Source organism: Pezoporus flaviventris, unplaced genomic scaffold (genome assembly GCF_033815535.1).
Source record: "Pezoporus flaviventris isolate CSIRO_AGI_PZ_B2104156 unplaced genomic scaffold, CSIRO_AGI_Pfla_v1 ptg000037l, whole genome shotgun sequence".
NCBI lineage: Eukaryota > Metazoa > Chordata > Aves > Psittaciformes > Psittacidae > Pezoporus > Pezoporus flaviventris.
This window is the reverse complement of record NW_026892585.1, coordinates 5441821-5455755: the sequence shown is the minus strand read 5'-3', so window position 1 is coordinate 5455755 and position 13935 is coordinate 5441821. Positions and strand designations below refer to the sequence as shown.

At 42.1% G+C, this 13935-nt stretch overlaps 1 protein-coding gene across 3 annotated transcripts in view; it reads right to left on the bottom strand.

Moving 5' to 3' along the window:
* TNS3 (tensin 3) overlaps positions 1-13935 on the bottom strand; it is a 197496-nt gene that overhangs the window by 143233 nt on the left and 40328 nt on the right. For all 3 annotated transcript variants that reach the window (XM_061464584.1, XM_061464585.1, XM_061464586.1), the window contains exon 2: positions 4124-4168. In XM_061464584.1, coding sequence (XP_061320568.1) covers positions 4124-4168 — 45 coding nt within the window. The remainder of the gene's footprint in view (positions 1-4123; positions 4169-13935) is intronic.

Genomic DNA, 13935 nt, shown 5'->3' with positions numbered 1-13935 from the left:
AAGTACCAGTCATGTGTCAGGATCTGCCTTCTGTAACATCACTACATTAAATCTTCCAAGATGTAGAAAACAACATGCTTTACAAGTCTGCATGAAAATCTCATTAAAGGTGATTCAGCAGGATGGAAAAATGGCAACTTCAGTTCGGTCTCCTCCTCTCCCTACATATATCCTTATTTAATTACCTTATTTTGATCCAGGCTATCCATGGCTCTTGGGACCTACTGACACAGAAAGCCAGAATACTTTGAGAGGCTAGAGTTACACTAAGCAGAGAACAGAGTGGAGACCAGCATGTGTGGCCAGAACATCTTCACTCAACACCTATGCTCCCAATGCAAAGGACATCCTTCCATTTATTCCCCTAGGCCAGAAGTAATGGTATTTCAAACACAGCTGGCTCAGTATGTGAACAGCTCTAGTTAAACATGCTATCCCACACAGGTTACCATCTGCACTACTGATAGTAACTCATACAGGAAACAGTACTCTGCAAGTATTTCCTCATTTTAGAAAGTTATCTTTCATCATATGGTCAAGACTGCTCCAATCAGTAATGTAAAGCAGTATCTTTTATACAACCACTTAAAATAGGCACATTTTCTGCACTTCATTAAACCTGAGGACCCAAAGTTTTGGCTTACAGAATTTTGTACTCAGTAATTTAAGAAGTGAGGCAGAACCCAATCAAGAACATGAAGATCTTCTTTGTGTACTTTTGGGCAGAACTTAATTTCTTTCATAACATCTAGTTTCATTTTTTGTTGCTATTTTAATTAAGCTTTGCCATGTTTTTCATCAAGTTACAATCAACTATTTTTCAGGAAACAGAAACAAAACTAATATTACATAGATTTCTACAATAAATAATGTACAGGATAATGTAAATGCACCTCCAAAACTCAGAAATGTTTACTCAACAGTCCTGCTCCAGGATGTAATTGCATTAATTTCATCGGACAGCAAACAACTTGTGCTTAGACATTCGGTTTGTATTCTTCATGTTCCTCTGTGGTCCTGTCGTATGAGTCAATGGGAATACCACCTGATGAAAAAAACTCTACTGGCAACTGTGGATTTTGCATCCCTTCTGTTGATTTTCCTCTGCTATTACAAGATTAGTTGTTTAGACCACTCTGAACACACCTCCTGGAGTGTTTATCATGTGATAACAACATAGTAAATCAGAAAGTCTCAATCATATTCCCTTACTGCAAGTAACCACAAGCAATATTGTAGAGTCTGCGTTCACCTAACAGGCAAGTCAGCAAACTTTGAGAGAGCAAAGGCTAGGACTAGATAGGTTTGTACTGAAGAACGAGACACACACACAAAACCACCACACAAAGAAAACCACACCACACAAGAAACAGTGTCAAAACTTCCTGGTTAAAATTAGCATTCATACTACATCACCACTTTCATGATGCACAACTATTTAAAAGGAGGAACCAAGGTTAGCCTAATGGCAACAGATATATGTCTCACTGGCAAACAGCAAAATAAGGCTCCTATTCTGTCCCCCACACTGCTTCCAGCTCCTTCCTTGGTACCTGAGGCAGTACTCTGGAAACCAGGCTGTCCAGCTCTGGCAGACATGCCTAACACAAGATGCAGACTCACTTTGCCATACACAAAGAGAAAGCCCTTGCCATGTTAGATATCAGCATTGCCTTTATTTGAGAAAAGATCTCACAGTAAGTGTGTTGAATTATATAATGTTCAGTTCATATTTTGATGTGAACATTTCTTGCAGCAGTAAGAGTAAGAATAGTCCAACAGCAAAGCATCCCATGCTGTGTTAAAGGAATGCTTCTACAGTAAGCTCAACATTGGAACTACATCCACTTCTACTGAGCCACAGATTTCAAGCCTAAAAAACCCTGAATTCCCCTTACCTCCACCTTATTATTGTAACCATCTTCAAAGTCACTTCAGTTACAACTTAGAGATAGGGTAACACCACTGCCTGCCTATCTGAACAGTCTCCACCTTCCCGATTAGCTATTTCCCTTCTAAAGTTAACCTCTACCAGGAACACAATAAAATATCCACCTTGATAAATGCCATCAATTCTGGTCACTGATTAGTGCAGTCTGCTACTAACTGGGAGCTTTGTGTGCTCCCATGTAGGCAGGAGAAGATCTGTTGCTACTGGACTGCAGATTGGAACTTCAGCTCCTCTCCTCTGCTACGTGAATGAGCCAGGATAACATAAAATAGCTTAAGCACAAGGATCACATTCAACTACAAGATCCAAAGCTCTTGTGGAAATGGAAATAAAACACAACAGGCATTTATAAAGTTATTATACAGTGTCTGCTCTGTAGCTGATTAACTTGCTCACTCACCCAAAGACAAATAGTTGAACTATTATGTTGAGAAAAACAATAACACGAAACGCAACTGTTACTTAACTGACCTTCCTTGTAGCTCAAAATAACTATTCACTTTAAATTTCTAAATAACTACCCCAGTTTTTCCCCTGGCACTAAAATTGGGATCTCTTATCACAGTGAATAAAGAAAAACTTTGAACTTGACCCTCATGACCCTTTTTCAAGGCCCAGAGAATCCATTCAAAACCCCAAGTTCTTCCTTCTAACAACCAGGAAGCTCTCCAAGCCCTTACTCTTCTTACCAAATACTCTCAGGTCTCATTAGGGTTCTTCAGATCCCATTCCTCTGTTCCACCAAGGGTACATTCATATTAGCAGACTGCAGAAGTACTCTGCTCTCTCCCCTTTCTCTTAAACAACAGTTTCCTTTAAAGCCTTGATAATGTTTATTCTTATGTAGTTTGATCTCTTTTCTTGCACTTTTAGAGGATTTAATTCATTCTTACAACAGTTGCTGCTCCCTCTGCCCCTCAGAATAAAACATTCCTAGAACAGATTATTCAAATAAAATAAATTTCCAGATCACAGCAATTCACAGAACTAACAGTTCCATGATACTCTTGCCAAAAGCTGAAATAATTTCACAAGAATGTACAACAAAATACAAGTGAGACCAGAGAATGCTCATTTCAAAGGCTCATCCTGGTTCTGACATCAAATTGTTCCAGTATGTTCTTCATTATTACAGAGTACATCATGTAGTACAACAATATTGCTACCCAAATCAAATCAAACAGCTGAACTATCTTCACTGCCTGGACATGCTCATTGGCAGACCTGTTGACAAGGCAGGACTGTTGACAAGGCAGATCTGTTGGCTGGTATTTTCATAAATGATGTAAAGAGAAAAGACAAATACCGTTTTTCAAGACTTGAGGTTTATCTCTGAATACCTATTAATGAAGAAGATGTAACCTTTCAAAAGGAAGCTATGAAATCTTAGTGTAGCCAAAAGTATTAGTTGGCAGTTAGTCATCACTCAACAGATTTCACTCTTAATGCCAGGACGGTCAGAGGTTTCACTCTTACAGGATCTTTCATCTGGCAAAGCAGGCTTCTCTACAAGCAGCAAGCCATTTGACAAAACCAAGGAACTAAGAGCAGTCTGTGATATCACGCCATTGGGAAATCCAACCCATTAGCATACAGTAAGCTATTCAAGATTTGTACATTGGCTTTTTAGTATTATGTGAGTTTCTTCATATAATGCTGTTCAGGGCAGGAAAACCTGTAAAATTTTCAGTCTGCTTTTACTGTCCAACCTGACAGTATGTTTCAGTATAGGCCTTTCCCTCTCCTTTATGGCAAATGTACGATTCCCAAACGAGAACCCATTTTTCCACAAACACATAAAACCTTCCTGACCAAACCGCAGTCTGTACATATGCTGTTCTCCCAAGCAGGAGCATACACAGGAGTAAGGGAAAATATAGTTGCCTCTTGCTAACGTTTTTCCAGCAACAATTTATAATCCCTTAATTTTGCTGTTCAAATAACCCTGCTACATCGAGCCATGAAGAGCCCAGTGCCTGTCTGCTTGTTTTATTAGTTAATTTTCATTACACATAAGGCTTTAAGGTAATAAAACTGTTTATAGGATGCAACCCTCAGCAGCAGAGAAACCACAAGGAATTCACAGATGTGATTACCTTCTTCCAAGTTAAAAGCATTACTTAAGAAACATCAGCATATAAAATGGGTTGAATTGCTGAGGAACGAACATACCTCGGTTTGTCCACCAGCCAACTCTCCAGACGAGCTGTTGTCAGCCTGGTTTAAACAAAGGGTTGCTTTAATTAGTGAAATATTACTAACTGACAGGGCAAATTCCAAAAATACTTCACTACAATTAGAAACCTTCTCCCCCCCACCCCCAAAACAATTCTTAAATAGCATTTAACCCCTCCATGGCCACATGGGTGTGCTCTAAGTATATCTTGTTCTCTTCTGTACATCAAACAGTTAAATAAGCAATGAAAATGGTTGCAAAGCATCTGAAAAAGCTTTCCAATGTTATTAGCAGAGGATCAAGGCAAGATTTCATTTCTGTTTCAGATCCCATTGGGACTGAACCTCTTCCAGTCTAGCTCTGCATTGAGTTTAACAGGGGGAGGGGAGGCACAGAACACATAAAGGAGAGCAAAATGCCCAACAACTGTTCAAACCAGTTTTCAGTTCAGGTGAAGTTCAATCCACAGCTTATTACTATGGTGACTGTAGCTGTCACCTTCCCCTAGCTGTGATTCACTTTCCCATCTTTTCACTTTCTAGACACTCAGCTATTCTTTCACCACCTTGAGCGACCCAACAGGCCATGGTTCACCACACACCCATGACACTCCAGCCTGTCCCCAGACGGTCCCCACACAGCCACCAGCATGCTGTGTTTACACACAATAGCAACTTGAACTGTGGAAATCCCAATCAAAATCTACTGCTGACAGAACAGGGAGGAAGACATCAACACCAGTGCAGATCATTTTAAGCAAAGAAATACCATTTGCGAGCAAATAAATGGTGGAGCTTAATATTTTCATTTTCCGTAGAAAAAGTGATGAAATCCTTTCAAGTTAAAGCAAACCAAACCCTGACATTTAGGAACCTGAACCATTGGACTCTATGCACTCAAGCATGACAAATGAATCTTTTCTGTGCAAAACACACACATATACACAAGATATTAACTGTACAATACCTGTACAACAACACACAGATGCCCCTTTCTGTTGCAGCCGCTTGCATGTGCTGCATGTACAGACAGATGCCTCCAGACCAAATGAAACCTTTTGTCATAATAACATTTTGCAGAAAATTTAAGATCTTTCTATTATTCAGCCTCTTTGGAGGAGGGCTGTGTTTAAATGTCTCTCTGTGACTGCATGTGGTCACAGGAGCAGCCTTCACGAAGAGAACTGCTTCTAGACTTCTTGGTTTACATGAGGTATTCCCCAAAATATAAGGCTCCCTCATCTGAGATCAAGATTTCATTTGTGCAACTTGGTGTTCCAGTGACCCTGGTCCCAGACAGGAAGGTGATCCCGAAAAGCCATCTAAATGAACATTTCTAGCAGAACCAGACTACCAGGATTTTAGGCTTACACCTTTAAATTTACACCTTTTCATTTAGTTCACGTCATTATCTACAGCAGCTCTGATTTCCAAGCATTACAGCCAACATGAGCTTGTATAGCTTATAACCTACAGCAGTGCTTGCTTCCATCATGACCTGTGCTATGACTTCCTCTTCACTGTTGCCTGATCTATCTAAATCTAGAAGCAAATATTCCCACATAGACAGCAAAACGCAATCATCCCCTAGAGTTTCTTTTAAGAAGGCCTTTGTGAGGTGGATGAGAAGAGTCCTTGTACACTTTCTTTAGGACCCCAAAGCAGCCAGAGTGAGCCACCGACTACAAAAGCACAAAGATAAGGGAATAACAGAATCACAAAATGGTTTGGGTTGGAAAAGAACTTCAGATCATCTAATTCCAACCCTCTGCCATGTGCAGGGAAAATCATAGAGTCATAGTGAAGGGCTGCATCTAATAAAAACTGAGGACAGGCTGCAATTATTCATCCAGACCCCTCGGTCAATCACATTTATGAACAAAATTCTGTGAAACCTTAAAATAATGACAGAGAACTGCAACACTCCAAGCCAAAGCAAGCCCCTAAAACCCTTAAATGTAGATACACAAGCAACACAGGGAAAAAAATCCACTAAATAAATACAGTAAGCCTATGCCAGGACTCAGGGGCTGTTACATGCTGCTATTTTCTATCTTCAACAAGGAATAAAATCTTCACTTGTGGTCATAGAAATGAAAAAGTTCCAAATGACACATGCACACACACAAACCTTTCCAAAGCATCTTCTGGGGTGGGGGAAGAGGCAGGAGATCAAATCTCTCTGCAATCTGACCAGTGCTATCTTACCTGAAGGACAAGCACCAAGGCAGAATCCTGATAAAATCCAGCATGAAGAAAATCCTGCTGCTTTTGGAAAGCTGACTTAAAATTCAAGAGGAGGCAGGGCAATGCGGTTCAACAGAACACAAGTTTAACAATCCTGAAGAAGTTTGGTTGAGAAACAGAGCGCATTTGATATCACCAAACCCTTGTCTACTTTCAAGTCACTTAAATATATATTAATCATTCCTACTTGTATTTAAGATGCCTGAAGTTGAAATAAAGAAGAAAATCTGACGAGGAGAGTGTTTAATTCTTACAGGTTACCGATGAAGAAAACTTTATTCCTAAACTCACTGAAGTTTCTCCACAGTATCCATGTCCTACAGGCATCCACCCCGTTGTATCTTGAGGCACAAGGAGGGTTGAGAGCACTACTGAGCAATTTTACTTCCCCATCCTGAAGAATACATGGTGTTCCGGATGCAAACACAGACCAGTGGCAATTTCTTCAGGAATCATAGCTCAAAGAAGAGATGTGCAGCCCTGCTTCCCATCACTGTTTTTCTTGCATTCCCTCTATCTAGTCTGGAACTCCAGCTCAGCAGACAGAGAAATGTCTTCCTGCAGGCAAGAATGAACAATCTCTCCCCAATTACAGAGCCATGTGTGGGCTATGAGCAATTTTCCAAACATAAAAGGAAGAAGGGAATTTGCTATCCATATATTAACAAGCTAAAACAAGCCAACCTGCAGATGGAAAGGATCAAAGTGTCTGTCTGAGTCACCTCAAAATTAATCCCCTCCAGGAATGCTCACCACCTCCCCCCACCACACACACACTCTGTGTCCCCCCAGTCCCTCCCAGAGCAAAAAGTCAAGCTCAAAGAATGCATCTTGCTCCTTCAGATTAATATGATACTCCTCAGAATACACACACCCTCCTTTTCTCTTTGGAACACTATGTTCTCCTCCCTTCCCCCTCAGACACGCACATTCAGACAGCTGAGAGACGATTTTATCCCCCTTGTCTATCAGACATTACACTATGGTTCATCAAAACCATTTTGCACGCTCAGGAGGGAAACAGCACCTGCATTGCACAGAGATATGAGTGTCCTTTCCAAATGCTAAGCCAGCAAAAGTAATACTTATCATCTGTAACACACGTTCTTTGAAGCAAATTCACTTTACAGAGGAAAAAGTGAATGTGAGAAGCTAAAGTTATTAGGAAAAGCCAATAGATGCATTATGTCAAGTAGTTCTTCAAGTATTTTCAGGATACTATTCACATTTGAGCTGGAACTGCTCAACTGTATTTTACACAATACCTTAGTTAGGTGACAACAGGGCATCTGTGACATCAAGCTCTTCAGAGCTTCTCTTAGGTAGTCTGAAAACTACCACAATTTGGAGAGATTCCTGTTCTGCTAAACTATGGACAGAAAAAAGCTACATTCTTCCCCCAAAAAAGTCTAAAGCAGCTCAATGCTAGCATAAATGTCCCAGCTTCATTCCTGAAAAAGCATCAAAATTCCCATTTTTCACAAGTGTTTGTAGCTGATGGGGTTAGTAAAAGCTGCAGGAGTAACATGAATCCAGCCAGTTCTCACCACATCAGAAGACGGGTCAGATTAAGGAGGCAATGCTACTCGGAGCTTACAAGCAAATCTATCCTGTTATCACCCACATGACATCCATCAGCTCCACTATACTGAAAAGTGTGTAACTTGAGGAACTGCCGCATACAGAATGATGTGGCTGCAACAGCATTTGCTCCAACAACTCGTGAAGCAACACAAGTTGTGCCAGGCAATGTTAACAGTAAGGAAGTGATAGACTGGGAACAGGGGCTTTACTTTCAGATTCCACCTGCTAAATCCATCCATGGGCTTTGAAGTTCTCTCATTTCGTTACCACTCACAAGTTTACCACTGCCTCCTTTGTAGTGAGGATATACACAAAATCAGATAGAAGGGCGCTAAGACACAAACCATTTCAGCTACATTTGGATCTTGGAACCGTCAAAAGCTCCCTGCCTTACCACAGACCTCTGGTGAACATTAGCAAATGGATTAGTTTTTCCATGCAGCTGTGCACCATCTCTAAAATGAAGATACTAGGGGTTTGCAAGATCAGGGTGACATGCAGGTGAGTAGCCATCCAGATACCACAGTAATATATAAGGTAACAGAGGGGAAGGAAGTCTAATATATTTGTGCATAAACATACTCAGTATGTCAGTGGTAATCCAGTTTCATTACAGTTATAAAAGCTAGGAATAAAGGAAAATGTACTTAGAGGACTGGTTTCTAAAGCTTTATCATGTTTTTTAGCAGCACTGCTGTATATACAAACACCAGAATTAACTGAAGTAAAGGTTTTCTTCAGTGAGCCAGTACATTCCTCTTCCCCCTTTAGTAAGTCATTTGGTTAGGAAGTAAATTTGTATACAACTATTAATGGTTAATCAATGATCTTGTTGCTACAAATAGGTACCTAATACAGCACACCCTTAAAACAAACTATTCATTAACAGATATTGAAAAGAAAGACAAAAAGCATCTTCAAGTACTTTACCACCTGGTATAGACCTTGTAGCCAAATAGTGTTGTTATTCTTCAGAGTACCTTGCTGAAGTCTGCATGTGTAAAGTTCATCTGTCATTGCTCCCTCCATCCCGAATTTATTCATTACAAATACCTCACCCTAAAAATTACATCTTAATTCCTAACATGAGACAAATAACTAAAAGAGCCAAGGCATAATCAAGAAACACTCTTTTTACTCCTGAAGTACAGAACTGTGTTAAACTACACATAACTCAGGATAACTCCTAATCTCTAACAACACAAAGGCATAACAGCACATGTAGACTCTGTGGCCCCAAAGCCATCTCAACTGTCACATCTCCCAGTAACTCTACATTCAAATACCAATGCAGGTTGAAAATATTACCCCAGAAAAGCTCTTTCTTTTCTTCTCTAGGCCCTTCTGCTTCTAAGGAGGAGTATTTTCATCTTCCCTCTGCTTTCCCACTGACCACCTTTCCCAAATACCTATTCTCTTGCTGAATGCTGCTCAGTCATAATGATGACAGCTAGGAAACCTTCTGTGCCTCTAGGCAACATGCCTAAACCTGTGAAACCCTCAGGATGTGTTCCTGCAACCTGAGTCATGTGAATTCACATTATTCACAATCATTACATTTCTTCATTAATCAATAGGTCCAGCTACACCTGAAATACTTCCATTCTATCACACATATCACACTGAAGTTACACTCAATCTTCATGCGAGCGTAACATCTGCACTTTCTGGAAGAAACAAGAACTTCAGTTATGAATACAGTAAATCAGAGTTATTTGAACAGGAACTCCCAAATCTACTGGCACATACAATAAATTCCACAGCCCTGGTAAAATATCATTGGTGGCAAGAAATAAAGGGAGCAAGCTCAAGCTCACCACTCTTCTGAGAGCTGTCAAAAGATGGTTAGTGATTCATGGGAAAACCTTCATTTGCTCCGCACACATGCTTCATTTCCTTCACCCCTTCAAGTACAACAAAGTGGAAAATTCTGTCTGCTTGAACACTCCTACTCTATTTTGAAATGGTTTTCCCTTCTCTACAGTCTCCAGAGCACTTATTCATTAGGTAACAACTACAAATAGATGTAAGAGCACCTACATGGGTAAGCCAAAGCAAGGAAACTGAACCACGCAAACCCCTTCAGACAGGCAATGCTTCCTCACCAAACAAACACTGAAGGAAGTATCCACTTCCTTAAAAGACTTGAGGAGAAAGAAACTGTTTCAGGATGCTCAGGAAAGAAATGACACTCACCATACTCAGAATGAAAGCAGAGGAACACGACTCAAAGCTCAGAAGTGCCATCAGGAATAAGAAACCATTTTCTCACTGGCAAGGGTCCAGTTCTCAAGGCCGCCCAGTTCTCAGCTCTTCCTAAACTCCAAGCTTAAAAGCAACCACGAGGGTTTCCTGCCCGTTTGGAGCTTGCTCACCCCTTTAGCAGAACGGCCCCTCAGAGGGCAGAGCCCTTCACTTCCCTCTTCTCCCACAGCAGCAACACCAATGCCCTGCTGTATGCATAGGATGCGCAATTCCACCTGGTTAAGCAACAACAGGCGTCATCGTGCACATGATACCGGAGAACCTGAAGCTGCTTTGCAAGAGGGAGGAACAATTATTGCCTCCAAAAGACAGAAAGTGAGGCTAAATGTCAAACTCTCTCCCTGTATGTGCACCGCTTTACGTTTCAAGCTGTATTACTGACGACAACATCAGCATGAGCCAGTGACACAGAGAATGCTGTAACGGTGACATCTGTTTTGCTTGAATTTTAGTCCTTTGCTCCAAGCATTGGTCACCATATTCTTTAAAAACAAAATAAAACCCAATCCAAGAACCTATTAAAAGGAGGAAAAGCCATTACATTTCATACCCATTCAGCCTATCCATGTTTTCTATTGAGCAGAATAACTGCATTGCCATAAAATCTCACACCTGCAGGGAACACAGTTTCACTTGAAAGCATACAGATAAGGCACTAACCAGCTCAATCGGGAGTTTGTATAAAGTGCTAATGCATTAAACTAGGGCCGACAAAGGTGCTCTCCCCTCTCCACAGGAGCACAAGCCATGAATAAACAATTCTCAAAGATGCTTCTGATTATTTATCAGTTCCTTCTGGCAACACATGTCTTTAACCACACGATCACTGACTATTTTGATACTGTTATCTTCTACTTGACTGTGAACCTATGTCCCTGGTTTTCCCCAGAAGTGCTGTTCCATACTTGCAGATTCAAGATGTCACAGCTGAATACAGCCACTCTTTCCCAATGAGCTCACACAGTCCTCCTTGGTGAGCAGCACACTCTCTCCTGCAAGCCATAACCAAAGCTGGGGTGCCTCGTGACCTAGTCTCTAGCCTTCAGGAAAGGTCAGCTTGTTAACACACTTTATGCTCCTAAACTACAAAAAGAACAGCTATTACCTTGTCAGGACAGAATAAGCATCTACATTGCAAAATAAAACTGTGAGTAACAGCATGCATGTACACAGGAAACAGCCAAGTGTTTCAGTGATACAGAAAGAAAAAGTCAGAAAACCCCCATGGCAGGGGGTTGGAACTGGATGATCTTAAGGTCCTTTCCAACCCAAACCAGTCTGGGGTTATATCAAAGAATACTCACAGCAAAAGCCAAAACATTTTTGGGCTGCTACTCTTGGGCTTCCTGGGGGATGGAGCTCTAGCTGGCTTCTGGCATAACTCCTCTAGAGATCAGTTTTATTAAAGAGAACTACAAATCCCACGATGCACTTCATCAACATTAATGATAAAACTCTGTACTTCAGGAAATCCACTACCTGGAGAAGTCCAGGACTTATAAAGGGAGGGGAAACAACTACCAAAATAAATCCAAAAGAGACATATCCCCATGAAGCAGCACAGAAGTAAAAGCAAAGAATCAGACTGAAACTGAAACATTCTAAGCCTCAAAACGTATGAGCAATATGGAAGAAAATTAATTTCCAGCCAGAATCTAACCTATTTCTTCTCCTGCCCCATAATCACACATCTTGAAACACATATGTACTTTAATAAGGACAGACAAATCTTAGTTTAAGATTCAAGCCTATACACTTAAGAACGCTTTTGTAAAGCGGACAACAAAAGGAGTGGCAGAATAGCTCCAAAATATTTTCAGTAATCACAGTATATGAAACAGAAAGAAATAAGACAAGTAAAGGAATACTGACATCCATAAAAACACTGCAGATCATGAAAAGCTCTCCAGATATTGTAGAACAGCTGGATTTCAGCTGCAGCAAGGCCCGTGCTGAGTATCTGCCAAAAGGGAACACCTGCAAGGTTACAAAAGCACAGAACATGGAACTCTTTCTTTGAAAACAACTACAGTTATTGTCAGTCACTTCTTTCTGGAGTCTTGACTTACGACAAGTAAATATTGGCAAGTCTCGTACAAGTTATTTATATTTTAGTTATGGATGCACTTCTAAAACAGGTGTACTGCTGGTGTTTGAAATACACTACATTGCATCCATACAACCTAGAATAGTTTTGGTTGCAAGGGATCTTAAAGATCACCTAAATCAACTCCCCTAGGGCCTTGAACACTGCCAGGGATGGGGCAGCCACAGGTTCTCTGGGCACCCTGTGCCAGCGCCTCAGCACACTCACAGGGAAGAACTTCTGCCTAAGAGCTCATCTCAGTCTCCCCTCTGGCAGGTTAAAGCCATTCCCTTGTCCTGTCCCTACATCCCTTGTCAAAAGCCCCTCTCCAGGTTTCCTGCAACCCTTTCAGGCACTGGAGCTGCTCTAAGGTCTCCCCTTCAGGAGCCTTCTCTTGTCCAGGCTGAACCAGCCCAGCTCTCTCAGCCTGGCTCCAGAGCAGAGCTGCTCCAGCCCTCGCAGCATCTCCAGGGCCTCCTCTGGACTCTCCCCAACAGCTCCACATCCCTCTTGTGAGGCTGCCCCAGAGCTGGATCAGGGCTGCAGGGGGGGTCTCCCCAGAGAGCAGCAGAGGGGGAGAATCCCCTCCCTTGACCAGTGCTGTTCACACCCTGGGGGTGCAGCCCAGCACACAGGGAGATTCTGGGCTCAAACACACACTGAAGCCAGGCCATGGGGAGCTTCTCATTGACCAACACCCCCAAGTCCCCCTTCCTCAGGGCTGCTCCATCCAGTCTCTGCCCTGCCTGTATTTGTGCCTGGGACTGCCCCGACCCAGGGGTAGAACCTTGCACTTGGTACTGTTGAACTCCATGAGTTTGGCACTGTTCCACCTCTCGAGCCTGTTCAAGTCTCTCTGGATACCATCCCTTCCTTCCATTGTGTCAACCACACCATACAGCTTGGTGTCATCCGCAACTGCTGAGGGTGCTCAATCCCACTGTCCATGTCACTGACATTTGCATTAAATAGGGCCAGTCCCAATACCAACCCCTGAGGAACACCACTCACCACTGATCCTCACTTGGACATCACGCTGTTGACCACAACTCTGAGTGCAACCATCCAGCCAATTCCTTATCCACCAAGTGGTCCATCCATCAAATCCATGCCTCTTCAGCTTAGAGACAAGGATGTCATTTGGGAGTGTCAAACACTTTGCACAAGCACAGGTTGATGATGTCAGTTGCTCTTCCCTTATCCACCAATGCTGCAGCCCCATCAAAGAAGGCCACCAGATTTGTCTGGCACGATTTTCCCTTAATGAAACCACACTGGCTGGCACCAATCACCCCCTTATTGTACATGCTCCTTAGCAGAGTTTCCAGGAGGATCTGCTCCATGCTCTTGCTGGGCATTGAGGCGAGACTGACTGGCCTGCAGCTCCCTGGGTCTTCCTCTTTTTCCTTTTTAAAAATGGGAGCTGTATTTCCCTTTTTCCAGTCCCAGAATTCACCCAGAATCCCAGAGGAAATTCACCAGACTGACACTGGTGAAACTTCTCCAATATGATGGATAATGGCTAAGATATGATGGATAATGGATCAGCCATTTCACCTACCAGTTCCTTCAGGACCCACGGATGCATCTCATCAGGTCCCACAGACTTGTGCACCTTCAGGTTCCT